This window comes from Drosophila pseudoobscura, chromosome X, assembly GCF_009870125.1.
Source record: "Drosophila pseudoobscura strain MV-25-SWS-2005 chromosome X, UCI_Dpse_MV25, whole genome shotgun sequence".
NCBI classification, from domain to species: domain Eukaryota; kingdom Metazoa; phylum Arthropoda; class Insecta; order Diptera; family Drosophilidae; genus Drosophila; species Drosophila pseudoobscura.
The window spans coordinates 28927638-28950595 of NC_046683.1; the positions used below are offsets into that span (position 1 = coordinate 28927638).

Consider the following 22958-nt stretch of genomic DNA (forward strand, 5'->3'; position numbering starts at 1 on the left):
ATGAAAAGAGTATCGAAGATTTCGCGCAGCTCACTCCCAATCTCGTTTTGATCGAGAGCCTCCAACTCATTATGGGCCTTATTAAATTCCGCTCGAATTTCTGCCAACATATCAAGGCGCACCTCGACTTCCGCGGCGGTCAGCTTGTCGATTTTATTCCCCGCGAAGGATTCGCCAAGCCTGTGCAATCGATCATATAATGACTGACTTTTACGTTTATACAGACTCAGTCTGGAATCAGCCACCACAATATTTCCGCCCGCGCCTGTATTTGGATCGTTGTCCATGTTAACCGTTGTGCAATCGACACAACAACGGAAAATGAAATACCGCTTAAGCGACGATGTATAGACGCGAGAGCGAGAATGCAAGACACGAAAAGTCAAGAACCGCGGCTGCAGCTGCGCAGAGAATGAGAGATTCGACGCTTAAAGTACCGGAATTTGTCTATAAATATTCCAGCCGCACTCTCACTGAATTTGCACTTTAAACTGTTTTTAATGTGCACACAAATGTATTTGTTGGTAGTTAAACTACCCAACAACACAATATTGTATAATTAATAAGTGTTTTAACGGAACGCGATTAAGCAATGGTTTTATATCACGTCGGGGTCACCAATGTTTGAGATGCCAAGCTTTTTTGGCACCTATGTATTTCACAATGAAAAGAGATTTGGGTTAAACTTTATAATATATAATATATTTAATCTTGGTGGCTTAGCGGAAGCCGATTGCTTGCTATTGCCAGATGTACTTTATGCGAGATCGATATGCAACCAATGCGCAGAGGGGTTAGCATAGAACTAAACTATAGACGACGGCGTTAGATCAAAGTGACTGCCGAAGTGGCGGCAGCAGATCAAAGTAGTTGCCGAAGTGGCGGCGGCAGAGAGCCCCTTTAGCGAGAGAGCGCAGCAGCTCTGCAGAAAGTCAACGTTTTACAACATATGTAGGCGGCTCTCTATGCTCATACAATAATAATGCTAAAGTTACGGTTATTCCTCAGCGGCTGGCCCGAACAGACATCAAAAATGGTACGCATTTGCTCATAAGGGTAATACAGCACCAACAATTTTCGGAAGAAATAAGGACCCTCGCCAGCAAACAGGCCCTACCGCCAAAACGCACGATGGCCTCACTGAATCCATTTCTGGATAGCTTTGGATTGCTGCGGGTTGGAGGCCGCCTCCAAAATGCCGAATTAGACTACGACGCGAAGCACCCGATCCTGCTTTCTAAGGGACATCCTGTCACTGTCTCTATTATTATCTTCTTTCACGAAAGGTTTCTCCACGCAGGAGCTCAAGGATTGCTGGGACTGCTTCGGCAAAAATTCTGGCCTATTGGTGGACGCAAATATGTTGCGGGAATCATTCGCAAATGTGTTAGATGTTTTCGTTTGAAGCCATTGCTGAGGGAACATATCATGGGAAACTTGCCTGCGGATCGCGTAAGGACTAATCCAGCATTCCACACAACGGGCGTTGATTTTTGCGGACCCTTTTATCACAAGTCGGAAGTCAGAAGCTGGCCTCCTATCAAATGTTACATCGCTGTCTTCGTATGCTTTAGCACCAAAGCAACTCATTTGGAAGTCGTTCGGGATCTATCTACAGAATCCTTTCTGGCAGCATTAATGCGTTTTATAAGTCTACGTCCCAAACCTCGAATCATCTGGTCAGACAACGCAACAAATTTTGTAGGAGCAAAAAATTAGCTTTTGGAGCTTCGTCAAATGTTCCTCAGCGATCCTCATACGTCGGCTGTGTCACATCTCTGCGTTTCTAGTGGAATCGATTGGAAATTCATCCCCCCTCGCTCACATCATTTTGGGGGTTTGTGGGAGGCGGCTGTTAAAGCAGCTAAATATCATTTTCATCGCATCGTCGGGACCTACATTTGTACTCTTGATGAAATTCAGACCTTGGCTTGTGAAATCTCTGCTTTGTTAAATTCCCGTCCGCTTTATGCAATTACAGAAAGCCCCGATGACCTAGATGTGCTCACGCCAAACCACTTTCTCAATGGAGCCCTGAAAGCTGCATTCGACGAGCCAGATGTGACGCATCTCCGGGTCAACTTACTTAGTCGATGGTAGCAGCTGTGTCAAATGAAGCAGGCGTTTTGGAGAAAATGGAGCACGGCGTATCTTTCGATTCTTCAGGACCGAAGCAAGTGGCGGTCATCGTCTCCAAACATGAAGCTAGGAGCGCTCGTCATGATCAAGGAGGAAACGCTGCCACCATTAAGGTGGCCGCTTGGCCGCATTGAGAGCGTCATCCCAGGAATAGATGGAACCATCAGAGTAGCCGTCATACGCACTCAAAGAGGCCTTTTCAAGAGGGCCGTTGGAAAAATAGCGGTTCTGCCCCTTCAGGATGGATCTGTTGAAAGCCTTTGCCTTCCAACGGGGGGTGAATGTTCGGAGCAGAACCCAGCCGATTAGCTGCTTACCAAACAGCACCTAATTCTTGGCCCTCAGCCGCTTATTTTGTTTGTTACTTATGTCTATGTCACTCATTTGTTTGTTAAAGCTTTGCGCGTGCTTGCCCTGCTAAACGCTCTCTGCCAGCTCACTCTTCGCTATCTCCGCTTTGCGTCTGCCTACCGACGTCGGCCGAGCGAAGCTGAGCTAAGCGATCGGAGCGGCAATGTAAAGGGCAGGCAAGCCACACTTTCAATTTGGATGTCACGCATTAAAGAACATATCGCAATTTTATTTCTGCGCCGAGTTTTATTTAATTCGAATAATTATTCGGCCGATTGGGGATAAAAAACATTATCTCCACATCCTCATTACCTTTAATCAGTTCTATTTGCCTATTATAGTAACTGATTGGTCGCTCTGTAAGTGGAATATAATTTGTATTATCTTCTTGAGCGCTATGGACCGTTGTACAATCACTATTAATGGTTTCTCCGAGTAGGTTTTCGTTAATCTTTACTCTTGATAGCGCATCGGCTACATGGTTCTCCTTTCCTGGTAAATATTTTATTTTGAAGTCAAATTCATTTAATTTGATCTTCATCTTTGGTTCCTTGAGGTTATTTAAACAAATCAAGGGTTTATGATCACTTAATATCTCAAACGTTCGACCAAACAGGTATGGTCTGAAATACTAAGTTGCTCAAACTATAGCTAGTAATTCCTTTTCTATTGCTGATATATATTGCTGGATACGCGGCATCTATTGTTTTATGTTCAACTTCTAGCTTAGGGTGTTTGTTTACATTGCCGGCTATCGGCTACACGTGGTCTACTTCGATCGTGAGATTGTTTATGGGGGTTCGAGGCTGAGGGTGTCGGATTGTTTATAGTATGTGGGTTCAGGGTAATAGACATAGATAAGGGTATGCGGAGCATGGACTATAGATATGTCACTCCCCCATCGTTAGATTTAAGTCTGTCCTCCGGCGATTATCCTTGGATATAGCTCAGGTGCATCTAAAACTGTGCATGCTGGGGATTCCTCGTCTTCGTCTGAGGATATTTCTATGTGAGAGTCGGGTTTAGGCTTATTGCTTTTACTTAGATTAAACAATTTGTAGCTTAATCCTATTATGATTATGACAAATAGTGGTATTAAGCTTACATGTAATACATTATTTAATCGCGTATTTTCTATTACGGTTTCTTTGGTTTGAAAATAAGACAGTGGTTTAATTTTTGTTACTTTATTTTTGATGTATATGCTTTGTGCAAATTCTGGTATTGAGTTGGATATTAAGAATTCATTTAATTGTACACTGCAATTATGTATTTTTATTAATGCGTTACCTTCTACTTTTTCCGGTCTGATGAGCTCGTGAGGTGGCTCAAAGGGGGCCTAGCTGAGGCCACCGGACGGGTCGCAGGTTGCGGATAGCGAACGACCTACCTATATACAGTTCATATAGGTAGGTCAGCTGCGAATAATCGGACATCCCTAGGGAGAGTACCGAAAATAAGCAGCCCCGGACAGCCAGCGGGTGTTCGCGAAGTAGCAACACTGACGATGCGCTTGTGGTGCCGCCTCGTATAAGTAGCTCACACACTCCCCTATCCCTACACACTACCTACCCACATCCCAACCCCCCACATTCAGCTCACACCGGGCCGGACTAAAAGTGTTATTCGACCCGTGCCGAGAGTCAGCCCGGCTGGGGGCCCGGTATATAAAACTAGCCCAGTCGTTAACGGAGAGCTCAGGGACTTGGCAGCCCCCTGTTCTAAGTATGCCTTATCCGGGCAACGTGGATCTCTGCCCGGACGGACCGTACCCCTTCTCTGCAGCTCGTGGGAAAAGAATGGAAGATTTTAAAAACAAACAAAATGAGTCTGGCACTCCCCAAATGCCAACAGGGACCAATCCCAAACAGGGGAAGGTAGCGGCCCAAAGGCCTGGCCCAACCCGCAAATCAGCAGGGAAAACCAGCAGAGTGGCTATGCAATCCTGCGGCTGCTCTGCCTGCTGGTAAAGTGACGGGTGATGAGTCACCATCTACTAGTGTCCAAGCCAAATCCTTTACATATGCCGATAGAAGGAGTGCTGGCAATATACTCCGTCGGCAGAACGCAAGCCAGATGTCCAGCCCAACGGATAAATGGATAAAGAAGGTTAAGTGGGCTTCGAAGGTGCTGCCGAATTTTGGCAAGGAAGCACCGAAGAAGGAAGCCCCTCAGCAAAAAAGGCAGCGCTCGCAGGAGACTCCTGGACCAACACCGAAGCGCTCTAGAGTACTGCCGAGTGCATCGATCGTGCAGATTGCCAGAGAAAAGACGTTGATTGGCGTCCTGGACAAAGGCAGCGCGGACTCCCGAATTCCCAAGAACCAGTGGAAGTGGGTGGAAGCGAAACTGGCCGCTGCTTCGAGCTGTTGGAAAAGCAGTCTGGTCCCGTCATAACATAAAAATATACATACTTTCTTACCAATTTGTAACGTTCGTTCAAAACTATTGTGCACGAATCCGTCAATTATATCTAGCTTTTCATTATAGCGAAGCCCACTTCTTATTGCCATTTAATGCATCATACGGGCTACTTCAATTTCATTTTTTTCATTCAATTTGTAAACAAAATTTCAAATTGAATCAAAAGCATTATATTCAAACCCAGGCTGGAGGGATTTGTTTGGCTCCTATCTGAACAACAATTTGCTAAAATTTTTAATTCCTTACTAATCTGTAAATTATTAATATCTTTAATTTTTTGGCTGGGAACAAATTTTTTATGCTTTCTGCTCTGGAATTTTGTTTTTTTGGATTTAAATCCTTTTTTCTGTTTTGTATTTTTGCCAGTAGCGTGTTGCAATTTTTTTTTATAAACGTTATTTGACTTTGAAAATGTATTGCAATTAGCGCTAATAGATAAGCTTTTGTTATTTTATTGTAATTACTTCAGGTTCAATAAATTCATCACAATTACTTTCCAGCTTTTCGACTAAATTTGAAGTTGTGGAATAGATTCGCTTTTCAATTTTTTCGTCCCTATATATGCAGTAGAAAAATTATCTTCGCATATGAAAATATGTTTCCCCAGTGAAATACTATATTTTTCGTGCTAAGTTTGACCACAAATGGTCGCGCGTTCTGTCTACGGGGTGTCATTAAAAATCACGGCATAGAACATCTTTTGGTTCCTCATGCAAAATTTTGTTATTGTATGTATACAAGTGTATATCTGTACATTATATTCGTATATTCGATATTTAACAAAACTAGCATTTTAAGCATATATAAAAAAACAGTTCTTCCGCAATTTTGGGGCAAGCATCTTCAAAAAGTGCGAGCTCAAAAAATGGTAAAGTAGGTTAAATAGTCCATAAATTCCAGCAACCGTAGAACCTATACATGCAGAATGTGATAATGCGTTTACTTCAACACATTAAAGTACGCTGGACCCTCAAGAGAAACAGCACCAAAAACAAAATAAAAATTTCAGTTTTAGCTGCCAGCAATAATAAAACAACAAGCAAAGTACGTGAGAATGCGTGTGCACCCATACATTAAAACTCACTGGAACTGAAATTAAACTCTGAAAACGAAAAAGCATCACATATTTTTGTGAGAAAATATTGAAGCAGGCACCGAACTTTTATGAACTATGGTTTCAGCCAAAACGTTTCGTTTCACGTGCTCCCGTTTTTAAAAATATTTCGTATGAAATGAAAAGTATGGATCATTTTCTCATCGATTCTGGAAAACAAAATCAACAGACCTGGTTGCTTCGTAAGTGTACAGCGTGATAAAATGTCTTCATTTTTTCAATTGCTTGTTTTGAAGCAAAACGACGACAGAAAGTTCGTGATTTAAGAAGATAAAGAAATACTAGATGAAACACCTAAGTATTTAACATGTCTGACGAGCTGTGAGTATCAGCCTGCATATTGCAAATTAAATTGCTAATGGTCAAAAAAGAAATTCTTCTATTTCTGCTGTTATGCGTAAACATTTAATTCTTGCCAACGTTCCGATAATCAAATCGGACTGCGTCAGCTGTTTGCACGAGCACGAGAAGTGTTGTTGCCCTTACCAAATTCTAGTTTGGGTTAAGAAAAAACTATTTATAAAGAAACCACACGCTAAATTGTCCTGGTGCCAAATTAATGTTAATGTCATCTATTTTTCTTCGTTTGCAATTAAGATTCGTTCTTTTGTCATTTCGTTTACTCTTCATTTCGTCAAGGAAAATGTTTTCGTTTTGAAAACGGAGAATACTTACGCATTATGAAAATGGAAGCACCAATTATGTGATTTCAAAATTAAAACTCGGACAACTTTTGTGAAAGTGAAAACCGGAGCCTGGCTTATTGTGTGTGTGTTGTACTAACACATGCAAATCGTTGCTGTGTTGGCTCACGATAACGCGGCGCTAGCCGAATCCCAGAGCTATCTTTTTCTGCTCCATTTCTATTCATCTGATAACACTAAATAAAACTATGCAACAACATGTTTACTCCACGAACCAAAGCGTCTCTTTATAAAAGATGTTGAATGAATTATGGTTTTTATTTTTTTTTATGGTAAGAGTTTTTAAGTTTAAGTAAGTTTTTTTAATGAAACAAAAATGGTATTCTGGTATTTTATCAAATTTTTACTTTAAAAACTCAGGAAAAGTCGAAAAAAATCTTTCAGTTAACGCAAAGACTTCTTTTAAAAGACTCTTACGATTTTGATGCAATTTTGATATTGTTGCTTTTAGAAACCATAGTAATTGACAAGACAGAAAAAACCATGCGAATATACATATGAGTTTTGGAAATATTTTACTCTGTTTTTGACACAATATTATTATTTTCATCTGGTTTTTATCCCATATGTAGTTTTTCCATTAAGTAACATAATTGCATTTTTAGTCCACAAAAAATCCTTTTGGCATTAAAATCCCAATTTTCATTAGACTTATTTTAATGCCAGGCGTGTTAAAATGTCTATTAATTTTTTTTTTTTAATAAAGGAAACCCGGTACTGTCTGAAACAATTGCGCGATTTTCATTTTCCGACGAGTATGAAACCAATACTTTTACAGGTGAAAAACTGCTGTTAGGCCACAGAAAATAATTATTTTTAAACATTTTCCTTGTAGATCCATATTTCCTCTTTACTAAACGAAAATGGTTAGCACGAATGTTTCACTCTCAAAAATGTATAATTTGGTCCTATGGAGTAGTTGGAAAATGCGACTGCTGAAGACAGACAAACTGAGAGCTCTCATAGACACTGCAGTGGTCAGAGGCGAAGCATAAAGAATTTTGCTCTCTGTTGAAAAAGCTACATACCCGCCAGCATACCGCCAGCATACCGCCAGCATACCGCCAGCAACCCCGCCATTGAAAAGCTTTTTTATGCGTCATGCAACATAATTCCATAGTCTTTTTTTTGACACGCTTTAGTTATGCCAAGTTAGTTAGTCATTTCCGCGGATCGCAAACGTATGTTCGTAGCTTTTTGATGTAAAATTATTTTAAAAAAAATGTACTAGCTTTTTAAGCCATTTGTCATTTTGTTAGCTCTGTTTAGTTCTCTATGGGGTTCATCCAATTTTTAGTTTTCATAAGGATTGCAATGAAGTTTTGGTCGCGAACGTACACGAAATAGAAGTCCTGGCTTAATCTGGAATTGGGAAAATCTTCAAAACAGAAACAAATATTCTAAAGAAGATAATTTTTTTTTAAAGAGGATTAATTTGGGTTCCTGTCGAGTATTTACACAATAAATTATTGTTCTTTACGTACGTGTCGAGAACGTTTTTTTTTTCATGTTTTTTTTTTTTGTTACTTTATCACCTCACATTTTTCTATGAATCACTTCATATTTCCTTGACAAACAACATAGTTGATTTTTAAGAGACACTTTGAGGAAACATTTTTATTAAGAATCATCTTTCTTATAGGAGATCATGACTATAAAAATAACAAAAACCCGCGTAAAACTAACTTTTCTTATTTGAATAGGTTTTCATCGAAGCTAACGAAATTATGTGCCAATTGGTTCAATTTCCGTTGGCTCAGTTTCAATGTGTTTTTATTGACTTTTCATTTTTTAGCCTCAGTTGGCATTTCCACGAAGTTTACGAGGGATATAATTCGGTGACTTTATGAATGAAACACTGGTTTTTCAGCATGGTCCAACGATTCGCTAATATTTGTATCCCTTCTCGAGAGCTTCAAAGTAGGCTTTTTTGTGAGATGACTTCACTGTTAGACTCAAGTGTCTTTCCGACGAGCCATTTCTTCAGGTTCAAGAAATAATCGCTCAGGGTGGTTTAGGGAGCATCATTTATGGAAATCAAAGCTATCACTCGAATGCGTTTGTGGTCAATTATGAGCAAGCGCGGCAGTTATTTTGCGAAACGGTTTCTCATGATCAAGTGTTCATTCAAAATTGAAACCACTGAGCCCATTGATAAGCCTATGGCTTCCACAATCTGGGCGTCCAGGACGTTGGAATTGATTGTGAAGACTTACCGTAGTATTTATCAAGCTTAGCCTTGATTGAGTGAAATTTTTTCCGCAAAAAATTCTTTATGAACTCACTCGAATTAAAATCGTCCATCAATGGCTGTCAAACACAAGCTAAATAACGCAGATTTCTTAAGTTTTGATAGAAATGAGCTGTTGACAGTAGGAGTGTTGTCCTAATATTTGTTATATGGGAGGTTAAAATAGACACGGGCTTATTGAACAGTTAATAATTTAACTACTTCATAATTTAATTATTTCCTTGCCTGTGTTAAACACATGAGTGAAATGCCAAGTCCTACGCTAAGATGTAAAAAAGATCAAATGAAAAAAATTATGGAAGTCAGTCGTTTTCATTTTTAAATGGATATTCTCTTTAATCATTTGACTTCATAACGGTCGGCTAATAAGTAATACAGCACATAACAGACAAACATTCTAGATCGCATTGCATATTATGGTCAAAACACTCCACTACTGGTTTTTTTTTTGTAAAATGGTGTGCCCACTTGCAGAGCTTCACCCTTTTGCGGCTGCATTAATTACAGATGCGCTGATTGAATTATAATCACTTTCACCATTAACTTCGCTGATACCAGCAATTTTGGATTTCTCTGTGATTCCGTGTTGAATTCCAGTGCCGATTAGCAGCTCATGCTCCGTTTTGGTCCGACGCAGCCAATCGCGAAGGTCGCGAGAGCGTTTCACCAAACTGGTCGAATAGTTTACAGGCCGTCGATTTTGGGAGACGATACTATTGGCCGCCAGAATCGCACCACCCATCGAGCCTTGCATATGTCCAGCAGCTAACTGGCGATAGGTCTCAAGACGATCCGCAATTGTTGGTTTTGGTTGAGATGCAGGTACCGCCTCGATACCACTGCTATCGCTGATACCATGGCTAGATGTTGAGTTGCTTGCTTGAAACGGAGAAACTATAGCCGTTACGGTATCCTGCTGGCTAAGCATGTGTGTCCACTTAAGGTCGTTAGAAAATTGTATGGCCATGGTCGATAATGATTCCTGATGATGCTGTTTTTGTTGATTTTGACTTAGTATGTCAAGAATTTCACAAATCTCTTCGTTAAGAATTTCAAGATTCTGAATCCATTCGATGGATTCCTGTTGAAAGTATTCTCTGCGCTTCTGAAGATCTGCGCCACTGGCGAAATCAGTGCTGCTAAAGCCAGAACTGGATTGCGACGAAAGATCGCTGAGCGTTGCAGCATCATCCTTGTGATCCAGATTGGTACCGCACTTGTCTTGCTCGTACATGCAGAGCAGGCTCCGTTCTAGATGCTTTAGCCTTATAACCTTCTCACCTAACAAAGCACGTGTGCGATGTAGGTTTACTTCCATCTCGGTTAATTCTTTTTCCTCTTGGATATGCTGGTCCAGCCACTGCTTAGGTACTAAAGGGGGAGTTTTGATCCGTTGTTTTATATCGCGTTGCCGTAACCTAAAGTCACTACGGTCTTTTTTCAAAGATTCTTTGGCTCGACGTACTGAATCCCGTTCCATATGTATGCGATGTTTAAAAAATTCCAGTTCCGAGCCCATACCCTCAATAGCATGATCGTTGGAAATATCAGTAAACGGGTATCGAAGATGAAAAGTGGCGTCAACCGCATGATCTGGAAACTGATCCTCTAAATCCTCTAGCTTTCGCAGTTGGTACCGTAAATTTTCAACAGGAGTAAACGCACGTTCCAGTTGATATTTATAATCGGAGTTAAGTCTAGAGGTTGATGCTGATTTAGCGCGTGAAAAGACCCTCTTCCGTGACCCTCCCAGCTGATTGCTGTTGTTGTTTTTCTCTTGAATTTCCGCGTCTGAATTTCTGTTTCCGCTTGGCTTGACTGTACCACAACCTTTGCAGCTTGTGGGTTGTGAAACAGGTAAATAATGACCATTGGAGTAGTTATTTGATACTGTTGTGTCCGACTGACTGATTGAGGTGTTCGTCTCATTCTTGAGCTGCCGCTGCCCGATGCATTTGCTGCTAATATTCTGCTTATTAAGCTGTGTCTTCGGAAGCCCCAGTGGTTTTTCTTTTAAGCTGCCTTTGACTGCCTTATCTGAGTAGCTCACTGAGTGATCTTCCCTATTTTCAATGGGATTTTTGGATAAAGAGCGCTCCATTTCAGAGCCAATGATAGCGTTGGTCTTATTATTTTGGCAATTTTTCTGAAAAGCGAGTACCTCGCGTCGTCGATTGCGTCGTTCTAAGGACAGTCTAACGTCCGTTTTAAGTCTAAAGTATTTTTCTTTGAGACAACGATATTTGTCCTCAAGTAAACGTTTTTCACAGCGAACTTTCTCGTAGAGTCTCTCCTCACCCTTCTCGCGAAATCGTTTATTTTCCAATTCTAGCTCATGGGCAAGATTGTCCCGCATTTGTGATAGCCTGACTGCTTGCTCGCGGCGAAGAATCTCTTCCTCACTATGGAGGTCACGCTCTAACTCATTGAGAATCTCAGAATGGTTACTCTGCAGTATGGCCATTCGAGCCTTATGTTCGCTTACTATTAGAGAACGCTTGCTTTGCAGCTGAAGCTCCAGCTTGCCCCGATATTTTTCAATTTGACTCTCGAACGCTTCTTCGAGTTGGTGCTGGTGCGATGTAAAGCGCAAATCGTATTCATGTCTTAGGTTCTTTAGCCTTACCTCATGCTCGCGTTTGATTGCCTCATCGTTACTTAAAAAACTATCTGTCTGTTTATATAGAGTACCTAACTTGCTGGCCATTTTAAGGCCCTGCACGTTTTTTGTTGATACCTCTGCGGATTTACGCTGCAACAGCTCTAGCTCATGGCTATGCTTGCGACCCAACTCATCCAAATCAAACGGTCTGTTGCTTACTGGATTTAGGGCATCTTGCTCTGAATTTTTTTTTATAATAAAGCTGCGAACAAAACTAGGCTCAGGTTCTGGGTCATTGTTATCTTTGTGTTGCCTCGTTGTAGCACCTTCTTTTAATTCACATATCGACCTACACGTAACAGATGTTGAGTCTACCAAATTATGCTCCATGGGTGGATTGTTACTACAAGCCATCATCTTCTCAATGGTTTGAGTTTTGGGTACGGATTTTGATAAGCCGCTTGTGCAACGGCTTAAGCTACACTTTCCCTCTTTGAGATTACCATGGAGCAATTCATCATTATAAATATTTTCACCTTTAAACATGTTATTAGCTCGATCTTCATTAAAATCGTAGTCCATCCCCGCCTCTACTTCCTCGTCGTCCAGGTTGATGGACAACTCGCTAGTCTGGCATAACTTTGGCGAGAATTCATCCTCGGGTGAGTCTCGCATGCGGTGCATCTCCTCTAAATTAAAGCGCACGCTTTTTTTATCATCAAATTCTGTCGTTGGATCGTCACGGTCCATGCAACGGTTTATATCGAACACACTTGATTCACGGAGAATACCCTTTACACAAAGTAGTGGAGTACTTCCACCTATTTTTACTTGTTCCAAGTTTTGACGAAGCTTGAGAAACCTCCTGGAACCGCTTGCACTTGAGAGCAGAAACATTCCATCTCGCTGCTCCACTATAGAATCTGAGTTTTCCCTTGTCTCCTCGTTTTCCCGGCTTAGTGCCAGCATCCTGTGAGATAGTTTAGATGCGGATAAATGTGTGTTCATACTAATTGGAGAATTTGTGTTGCCGTTTTCAAGTTGAGCATTTTTAACACAATTGAAAATTTGACCGAAATTCCTAGTGCGAGACTCTAAAAATCGATTAACACCGCCACTAAATACACTTGCACCTGCAAAACTGGTCGTGTGAGTAGAAACAGAATTAATCATTGACGCCTGCGTTTTAACGCTGTTGAAAGGTGAGTTGATTTCGTAGAATTCATCGGTACAATGCATACTGCGTATACCAGAATCCAACTGGGATATATCATCTGAGCTATCAATAATAACCATGGCTCCTTCAGGAATTATCGCCCCTATGTTATGACGTGTCTTCTCTACTAATTCACGATACACAGCATCTAAGGGATGATCCCACTGCGACTGCTTGGTGAACGTATTATAATAGTAATGACCGTTTTTCTCCTCGGAGTAGCTGTAGAAGATTAAAAAAAAACCTTCTTAGTAATACAATGGCTAATTAAAACCGTAAGCTCACCAGATTTTCCACTCCGAAGGCAGTGCGGCCATCAAACCTTCCTTAGCGAGATAAAGCAAATGGTGCTCCTTAAGAGGATCGATCCCTATCAGCGTGGCATAATCGTAGATCTCTATAAAAGAAGATATAAATATTTGATAAAATATAATTTGTCATTCCAAAAAAGTAAATGTATTCCATAAATAACACAAACCCACTGCTGTGGCCTCAACTCTACATTTATACCCGATACTTAGTCTCCTTTTTTGAACGAAAAAAGTGCTTGCGAGAGAGACAGAGACAGCGTAGCCACTGTAAATAGTTTTGCTCCTTTTGGTTATAAAAATGATCTGGTCTGATCCAGATTCGGCTATTTGGTAGATATGGTCATTCTCCATTTTCCCGTATCTTCAAAATTGTGCATGCCACAGATTCTCGGTCTTTGTGGGGGCGGAAGGGGCCGGGCGAAAGTTTGAAATACACTTGTAATGGTGAGATCCAGCAGGAGTGTGGATATCAAAATCGGTTGATTTAGTTGTTATAGTCTCTGAGATCTGTGAATGGGTGGAGTGAAATTTCGAAATCACAGGAAAGTGAATTCAAAATTTGGTTGCTATAGCTCCTATAGTTTCTGAGATATAGACGCTCACTTTTAGCGATAGACAAAACCGTCCATGAAATGTGTGTGTTGGACACAGAGCGAGAGAGAATGAAATTGTTTTCTTCGTTCGGGCTATAAAAATAATACGATCTGGTTCAGATTCTATTGTCTAGAAGATATAGTCATTCCCTACGATTCTGCGTTTCTGGTTTTCTCGTATCTTTGAAATTGTGGATGCCACAGATTTTCGCTCTTTGTGGGGGCGGAAGTGGGCGGAGCAAAGTTTTGAAATATACTTGTAACAGTGACATATCACAGAATTCGGAATATAAAAAGTCGTTTCTCTAGCTGTTACAGTCTCTGAGCACTAGGCGCTCATAGGGACGGGCAGACGGACGGATAGACGGACGGACGGACATACAAACATGGCTCAATCGACGCGGCTATTGATGCTGATCAAGAATATATATGTATATACTTTATGAGGTCGGAAACGCTTCCTTCTGGACGTTACACACATCCATTTTCACCATAAATCTTATATACCCCTATACTCATTTTGAGTATCGGGTATAAAAAAACGAGGGTGAACATTGTGAGTCGCAGCTACTGCCACGATAATTAAGCGCTTTGCGTAGCCACTGAATAAATAACATCACGTTGCTCTTGCTCTTATGGTCTCATAGAGCTAGACGTCAAACAAGACGGACGGGCGGACGAACAGACATGGCTCTATTGACTCGGTTATTAATGCTAATCAAGAATATGTGTGACCTCCATCTATGGCGGCGATGAATTTTTTTATTTTATCTTAATTACGAAGTCTAGAGTAAGTTAGGCTAGGGCAGAGCGGGAGCGCAATAAAAGCTCGCTCTCTCGCTCTTGGCGAATTCGCCCCGCTTTGCCACCGTAGGTTAGCTAGTATAAGGGATTGAAAGAGATCGAACACATTCATTTTCGCCTCGCCAAATAAATACTTAAATTACAGTCACCGAAAGTTTTCGGTGATTTTCGTTTGGAAAAACTCTTCTAATTTTTCATGGCGTCCCTGGGTGGACTGTAAATTTAATTATAGGCAATAACAATAAATGACAGTGACACAAGAAATTGCAGTCTATGCAAACATAATAGTGTGTGTCCAACCAATCATTTTGCATAATATCATCGCGTCGGTCGCAGTTGGATTTAAAGATCCAAAAGAGGAATCAGAGGTATTTGTGCGGAAAATTGAAGGCTGAGCAAAAGATATTCAGATCTTTCTGTGAAGTGTCTTGTGCTGAAAACATCTCACATCGCTTTCAATTTTGGTTACAGACGTATGATATATAGTAGAGGTTGATTGCATGCATTTTATTAGCAATTGCACATAAAATCGACACATACAGACATATGTGAACCGCTATTTGGACGCAACAGTTATATGTAAATACAGTTATACTAAGTCAGTATGGCTCTCCTCCGGCAGACGCCGCTAATATTAAACGACACGACAAAGAGTGCGTGCGAGAGAGACAGAAAATCAGTCTGAGCGTGACGTCGGGCGCTGCGTAGCCACTAAAAATTGATTTCTTGCTTTTGGCTACAAAAATGATCCGATCTGATCCAGATTCGGCAACCGGATAGATATGGTCATTGTCTATGATTCTGCGTTTTTAGTTTACTCGAATTTGCAATATTGTGGATGCAACAGATTTTCGTCCTTTGTGTGGGCGGTAGGGGGTGGGGCGAAATTTTGAGATATACGTTTTATAGTGAGATCTAACAGGAGTGCGGATACCAAATTTGGTTACTCTAGCCTTAATAGTCTCTGAGATTTATGAATATCCCCAGATCTGCATCCTTTGCGGGGGCGGAAGGGGGTGTGGCGAAATTTTGAAACAAACTCGTCTCGGTCCGATATATTAGGAGTGTGGATACCAAATTTGGTTGCTCTAGCTTTTATAGTCTCTGAGATCTAGGCGCTAATGTTTTACTCTAAGCAAAGCCGCCTATGCTACGTGTGTGTTAGAGAGAGACAGGGCGAGAAAAAATTAAATTGTTTTCGTGATGCTGGCTATAATAATAATACGATCCAATTCAGATTCTGCAGTCTAAAAGATATGCTCATTCTCTACGATTCTGCGTTTTTGGTTTTATCGTATCTTTAAAATTGTGGATGCCACAGATTTTCGCCCTTTTTGGGGGCGGAAGTGGGCGCGGCAATGTTTTGAAATATTTTTGTAGCAGTGACATAACACAGTAGTCTGGATCCAAAACCTCGTTTCTCTAGGTTTTATAGTCTTTGAGCATTAGGCATCGTGCCTCTCTGATGAAGCATTAGGTAAAATAAAGGCGTTCCAAGTCACCAAGGCAAATTATGAAAACGCCATGGCTGGCCTACAACGAGAATATGAAAACGACTATTTGATTTTCACGAATAATATTTCCTCATTGTTCAATCTTCCGAGAATATCGCATCAATCTGCATCGTCTCTAAGAAATCTAATCGATACTGTTTACCGATCGTTACTGTCGATCAGAGACTATACCAAAATTTCGAATGCAATGCTCATTCATCTCATTTTGAACAGAGTCGATCCAGTGACGAAACAAAAGTGGGATGAACAGCTTACTTATGAGAAGTTGCCGTTTTGGTCCGACTTTGAGAAAGTCTTGAATCGTCGATACCAGCATCTGTCTGCTGAAGAATCGACGAAGCCAAGACACGACAAAGTCATGCCAAGCAAGCTACATTCGCAGTTCATTTGCTTGTTCTTCCACTTCCACCAGCAGAAGAACTAAGCAAACTTGTAGCTATTGCAATTCAGGAGACCATGTAGTCTCAAATTGCCCTCCATTTTTGCGTCTCTCGGAGTGGCAAATTTTCGAGTTTGCCAAGTCGGCATCCTTAATGCTTAATTGTTTGCGAAAAGGCCACGCTGCTGTAAAATGCAAAGCCAATAAATGTCGAGTGTGCAACCGCTCACATCATACATTATTGCATCGATACACAATGTCGGCTAATAGTCTCGCGTTGCCACCTGCATGCGACAGCGTTGGACAGGGTAATTCTGACTACGTCGATCGTAAGCGTCCGAACTAAGAGCGGTGAACACATTTTGGCCAGAGCTCTCTACACACAGTGGGGAAGTCGCGAATAAATGGTAGTGAGTTCTCCCTTGAGTTTTGGATCCTAAAATCAATTTCAGGTTATCACCCTGACCAGTGAGTGAATGTTACTGGCTGGCGAATCAAAGAGAACCTTCCACTGGCAGACCCATATTTCTACAAGCCACAAAGAATAGATATTCTAATTGGAGTAGAATTGAATTATTATTATTAGCTGTTGGTCAAATTAATCAGGGTCCCGACTTTCCAACTCGTCAGTAAACCCTTCTCGGTTGGGTTGTGTCGGGAAAATGTGTTTCAAGGAGTTCTGCTCCTCAAATTATAAACAGTTTGAGTTGCAGTGAAGAGTTGCTAGTGTCCACCGATAGGACCTTAAAAAAGTTTTGGTCACTGGATGAAATGCCATCTACCAAGAAAATTGTCACACCTGAGCACAAGTTATGCGAAGAACACTATCGTAAGACGACTCAGGTACTATCATCAGGTCGGCTCGAAGTAAGGATCCCGTTTAAATCAGATCTTAATTGTTTAGGCAGCTCCTTTGAGGTTGCTAAACGGCGGTTTTTGTCGCTCGAAAGAAAATTGCAGCGTGACCCTGAGTTAAAGAAAATGTACTTGGAATTCATGGAAGAGTACCTCTCCTTAGGTCATATGTCTTCTACAGACAATACGATTCCTTCTACTCCACACTACGTAATCCCTCATCAGAATGATATTCTGATGGTGGGACCTACCATTCAAGAGTAATTATACTCGACACTGCTGCGTATCCGTCTGCACAGGTGTGACCTGACTGCCGATGTTAAAAAGATGTATCGTCAAGTGATGATGAACGAAGGGAATCGGCAGTTTTAAATCATAGTGTGGAGAAGAGACCCTTCTGAATCTTTGAAATTATGCAAGCTCAACACTGTAACCTATGGGAATGAACCAGCCCCATTCTTAGCTATCCGGTGTTTGAAAAGGTTGCAGGTTGCAAAAAACATAAGTCTTTTTTGAGGTAGGGCTAGAAAATTGCAAAACTCTACGAATTGGGTAGAACTATCTGTATAACCTTTTTTTTGCCGATATATGAAGCGCTTATTTTTCAAGTTATTAAATGCAAAATCATCTAATGTTACATCTTAATGTTGATCTAATGTTAGTCCGAGGTAACTGAAACACTTTAAAAATATACCATTAACCGATATTGGGCAAATTTTATATGATTTTTTAGATAGTTTAACATGTAAAAAACACTCTAACTACAAATATGTATCAAGAATAATCCTTCTTATGGGAAATAATGGAAAATGAAAACATGACTACAAAAATACTAAAATATACTGAAAAAGTGAACTTTGGCTTGCTTTAATAGGTTTATACGAAAAACTGCCAATAGCTATGGTTCTAACGAATGCAAAAGTGTATTGATCATCACGGGTGAAATTTTAGAATAGTTTTTCTAAATTTTTCGTTTTCAATAGATTTTGGCGACTCCTCTATATACAAACAATTTCGTTTGAGCGTATCTTACCTACGGTGGCAAAGCGGAGCGAATCCGCCAAGAGCGAGAGAGCGAGCTTTTATTACGCTTCCGCTTTGCCCTAGCATAACTTACACTAGACTTAATCAAATTCGATCCTAATATTATTCTAATACACATTATAAGCCAAATGGCGCTACAAGGGGGAATATTTTGAAAAACAACGAGGGGGAACGTTGTGAGTTGCTGCGGACACCGCAACTCTACAGTTATACCCGATACTAAGTCAGTATGGCTCTCCTCCGGCAGACGCCGCTAATATTAAACGACACGACAAAGAGTGCGTGCGAGAGAGACAGAAAATCAGTCTGAGCGTGACGTCGGGCGCTGCGTAGCCACTAAAAATTGATTTCTTGCTTTTGGCTACAAAAATGACCCGATCTGATCCAGATTCGGCAACCGGATAGATATGGTCATTGTCTATGATTCTGCGTTTTTAGTTTACTCGAATTTGCAATATTGTGGATGCAACAGATTTTCGTCCTTTGTGTGGGCGGAAGGGGGTGGGGCGAAATTTTGAGATATACGTTTTATAGTGAGATCTAACAGGAGTGCGGATACCAAATTTGGTTACTCTAGCCTTAATAGTCTCTGAGATTTATGAATATCCCCAGATCTGCATCCTTTGCGGGGGCGGAAGGGGGTGTGGCGAAATTTTGAAACAAACTCGTCTCGGTCCGATATATTAAGAGTGTGGATACCAAATTTGGTTGCTCTTGCTTTTATAGTCTCTGAGATCTAGGCGCTAATGTTTTACTCTAAGCAAAGCCGCCTATGCTACGTGTGTGTTAGAGAGAGACAGGGCCAGAAAAAATGAAATTGTTTTCGTAATGCTGGGTATAATAGTATTACGATCCAATTCAGATTCTGCAGTCTAAAAGATATGCTCATTCTCTACGATTCTGCGTTTTTGGTTTTCTCGTATCTTTAAAATTGTGGATGCCACAGATTTTCGCCCTTTGTGGGGGCGGAAGTGGGCGGGGCAAAGTTTTGAAATATTTTTGGAGCAGTGACATATCACAGAAGTCTGGATCCAAAACATCGTTGCTCTAGCTCTTATAGTCTTTGAGCATTAGGCATCGTGCCTCTCTGATGAAGCATTAGGAAAAATAAAGGCGTTCCAAGTCACCAAGGCAAATTATGAAAACGCCATGGCTGGCCTACAACGAGAATATTATTGGACGTTGACATGCAATGACTGCATCTAACAAGAGGCGATGCAATTACTGCACCGTCAAGTGGCCCGTGTGACACCAGCAGAAGGCTGTTACGCGCGGATCCCAGGCAAAACGCAGCCCTCCTCCCGCCCAACCGACCGAGGGGCGCTGCCGCATGACGCGCGGTGCGTAGCCGAACCAAACGCGAGCATGCAAGAAAGATAGATATTAGACTAACCTTCGAGGAAAATTAGCACTAAACTTATTAAGAAATTAAGCATGCAATAAAATACAAAATACAAATACCACTACAATTACTAATTACTAGAAAGGTGTGTAAGGATTAGTAATTTAATAAGAGGAAGAGAATTAGTGGAGGATATAATATGGTATAGGGAATTATAGTCCGAGCATAAGACCCTAAACGGTTCATGCAAGGAATAATTCGATCTACAAAGTGGAAGGAACAACGGTATAAAGTTTCTAGTCAGTCTAATAGGAATCATGAAGTTTATGCGGCTCAACAGATCAGGGCTGTCTATGTCACCCCTGATCAAGTTGTGCATAAATATCACACCAAGCATTTTTCTACGGTTAACTAAGGATGGGAGGTTTACTAATAATAGTCTACTAGAGTAAGATGGGAGTCTTACACCCGCATCCCAGTTAAGGCCCCGCAGAGCAAAGAGTAAAAAGTTTTTCTGTACTGATTCTATACGGTCCTGGTGTACTTTGTACTGAGGGCACCATACACAGGAGCCGTATTCTAAGATCGGACGAACAAGCGAGGTATAGAGAGTCTTTGTTATATAGGGGTCGTCAAATTCCTTTGACCACCTCTTTATAAACCCAAGCACGCCCATGCCCTTATTTACCATGGTAGAAATGTGTTCGGAAAACTTTAACTTGGGATCTAACATAACACCCAGATCATCCACCAGGGTAATTCTCTCAAGAGAACCCCCAAATAGGGTGTAGGGAGCCAACAAAGGGTTAGAACGATGAAAAGTCATAACTTTGCATTTCGAGGCATTAAGGTGTAACAAGTTTGCACAACACCATGACTGAAAGCTATTGAGATCGGATTGCAAGCGAGAATGAAATGAAATGTCCTTGTACTGGACACAGAGTTTAACATCATCCGCATACACAAGTACTCGAGAGTATGTTATTACTGAAGGCAAGTCATTAATAAAGAGTGTGAAGAGTAAGGGGCCTAGATGGCTGCCCTGTGGTACTCCCGAAGAAACCTTTACTGTTAAAGAGAGGGAGTTTTTGAAGAGGACTCTTTGAGACCTAGAACAAAGATAGCTAGAAATCCATCTCAGGAGGTTGGGCGGAAACCCTAAAAGGTCAAGTTTATGTGCTAAAAGGGAATGGTTTACAGACTCGAATGCTTTACTAAAGTCGGTGTAAATAACATCCGTCTGTAAGTTAGCTTGAAAGCCTTTAATAATGAAAGAGGTAAACTCTAACAGGTTCGTGGTGGTTGATCGCCGACTTATAAATCCATGCTGAGTGGGAGATATAAGTGACTTAAAGAGATGTTGCAAGTGCTGAGTTAAAACCTCCTCAAACATTTTGGGAATAGCGGATAACTTTGCTATACCTCTATAATTTTTTGCGTCAGACTTGCTACCTTTTTTATGGAGAAATATTATAAACGATTCCTTCCAGATCGGGGGGAAGTAAGAGGAATCAATGGACATGGTGCATTGTTTAAGCAAGGGTCCACACAGAGCCTCGGCGCAGTACCTGAGTACACAACCTTGAACCCCGTCTGGACCCGGTGAAAACACCGGCTTAACTAGTCGAAGATCTTGAAGTAGGGAATACTCATTTAACAAGGGACTGAAAATGCCGTTCGACCTCGGTAATCCGTATGGGTACGGTTGACCAGAGTAGCGTTCCTCAGAATAGGTAGTTTGGAAAAACTGGGCGAAAAGATCGGCAATTGCCTGATCATTATTTGCCGACGTATTACAAAATGATAGCGAGGATGGGTGTGCGGACGTTCTACGCTTACTGTTTACGAAGCAGTAAAACTGTTTAGGGTCCTGAGAAAAACGTATCCTGCAACGAGATAGGTAGTTCTTATAGCATTGAGCATTAAGAACTGAAAAGTTTGACCGAGCTATTACATAACGAGAGTGAGAAGTAGGAGAACCCACTTCTTGAAATTTTTTATAAAGTCTTGATTTTAAGTTTTTTAGACTGGATAACTCTTTGGTAAACCAAGGGGGTTTTCCAGATCTAATCGGACAAGAAAGCGGGACACAAGAATCAAAAAATGTGCCAAGAGCATTGTAAAAAATGTTTGTGGCTTTTGTGACATCAGTGCACAAGTACAAAGCGGACCAATCAAAATCCCTAATTAGGTTATTAAGCTTCGCAAACTCGGCTTTACGAAAGCAGCGGACACGTTCAGGTAGTCTACTCGACCGATCCAATACAGTTGGTCCTATGTCTAGCGACACCTCGAAAGTAGGGTGGTAGGCGTCTTCAGGTATAGTGAGCGGAAGGGCTCGGGTTAACAACACTATGGTCGGATCCGATACAAAGCATAGATCAAGCAATCGACCCAAGGAATTTTTCACATGATTGACTTGAGACAAGGACAGGTCAAGCAAGCCGTCAACAAAGTCATGTCGTGACATGGGCACTAGGATACTAGACTCCTTTACCGAAGACCAAACAGTTCCTGGCAAGTTGAAGTCACCAAGAACTATCATACGATCTTTATCAGATAGCGAGGAAGCAACAGCGGTTAAAGCGGACAAGTGCTGCTCATAAATTGAAATATCCGAAGAAGGTGGGATATACGAGCAAGTAATGAATATAGCGAAAGCGGGAAGAATCAGTTTTACACACATTAATTCCAGTTCCTGTTGAACTTGGACTGTGAAGTGTTCTGACGTGAAGTAAGAGTCCACTGCAATTAGAACCCCTCCTGCACGTCGAGACGAACGGTCCTTTCTAAAAGTTGGGTACCGACCTGCCAAAACCTCGGAACTAAGAATGTCCGGCTTTAACCAGGTTTCAGTAAACACAATAACGTGGGAAGCAAATGCAACACTATCCCGGAAAAGAATGCTGAGCTTACTACGCAAGCCTCTTACATTCTGATAGGTTACTAAAAGAGAAGTTAGTTTTTTGCAAAGGTTGGAGCAAGACGGGAAGTTGAGGAAGAGGAAGTTGAGGTTGAGGGTGGCACGCTGGAAAGATTTGGAAGCGATATGGGGGGCCTATTCTTCTTCTTAGCCTTAAACTCCTTCACCACCAAATGCTCCGGCCAAAATTTGGTGGAGCAAATGGTGTCAAATTGAGTTGGGGAGATGCTTATCTTAAACGACGCTATCTCCCTGGCATAAGAGAAGTTAAATTTCTCCACCTTTAAACCCACGGCTTTTATTTTGCTTTGAATGAAAGCAGTTACATCATTAGATGTGAGGTCAGGGGCCAGCCGTGAAACAAAAACTTGTCGTTTTGGTGGGACTCCCAC

The 22958-nt window shown here is 41.3% G+C and overlaps 1 protein-coding gene across 1 annotated transcript in view; it reads right to left on the reverse strand.

Annotated features, from left to right (window-relative positions):
* Positions 1 to 8316: 8316 nt before the first annotated feature.
* The window catches only part of Cep164 (centrosomal protein 164), a 142729-nt gene continuing 128087 nt past the window's right edge, over positions 8317 to 22958 (reverse strand). Inside the window, exons 3-4 of the mRNA XM_033381874.1 lie at positions 13087 to 13198; positions 8317 to 13023 (exon numbers count right to left, since the gene is read on the reverse strand). Of these exons, the coding sequence (XP_033237765.1) occupies positions 9462 to 13023; positions 13087 to 13198 (3674 nt within the window). The 3' untranslated portion in view covers positions 8317 to 9461. The remainder of the gene's footprint in view (positions 13024 to 13086; positions 13199 to 22958) is intronic.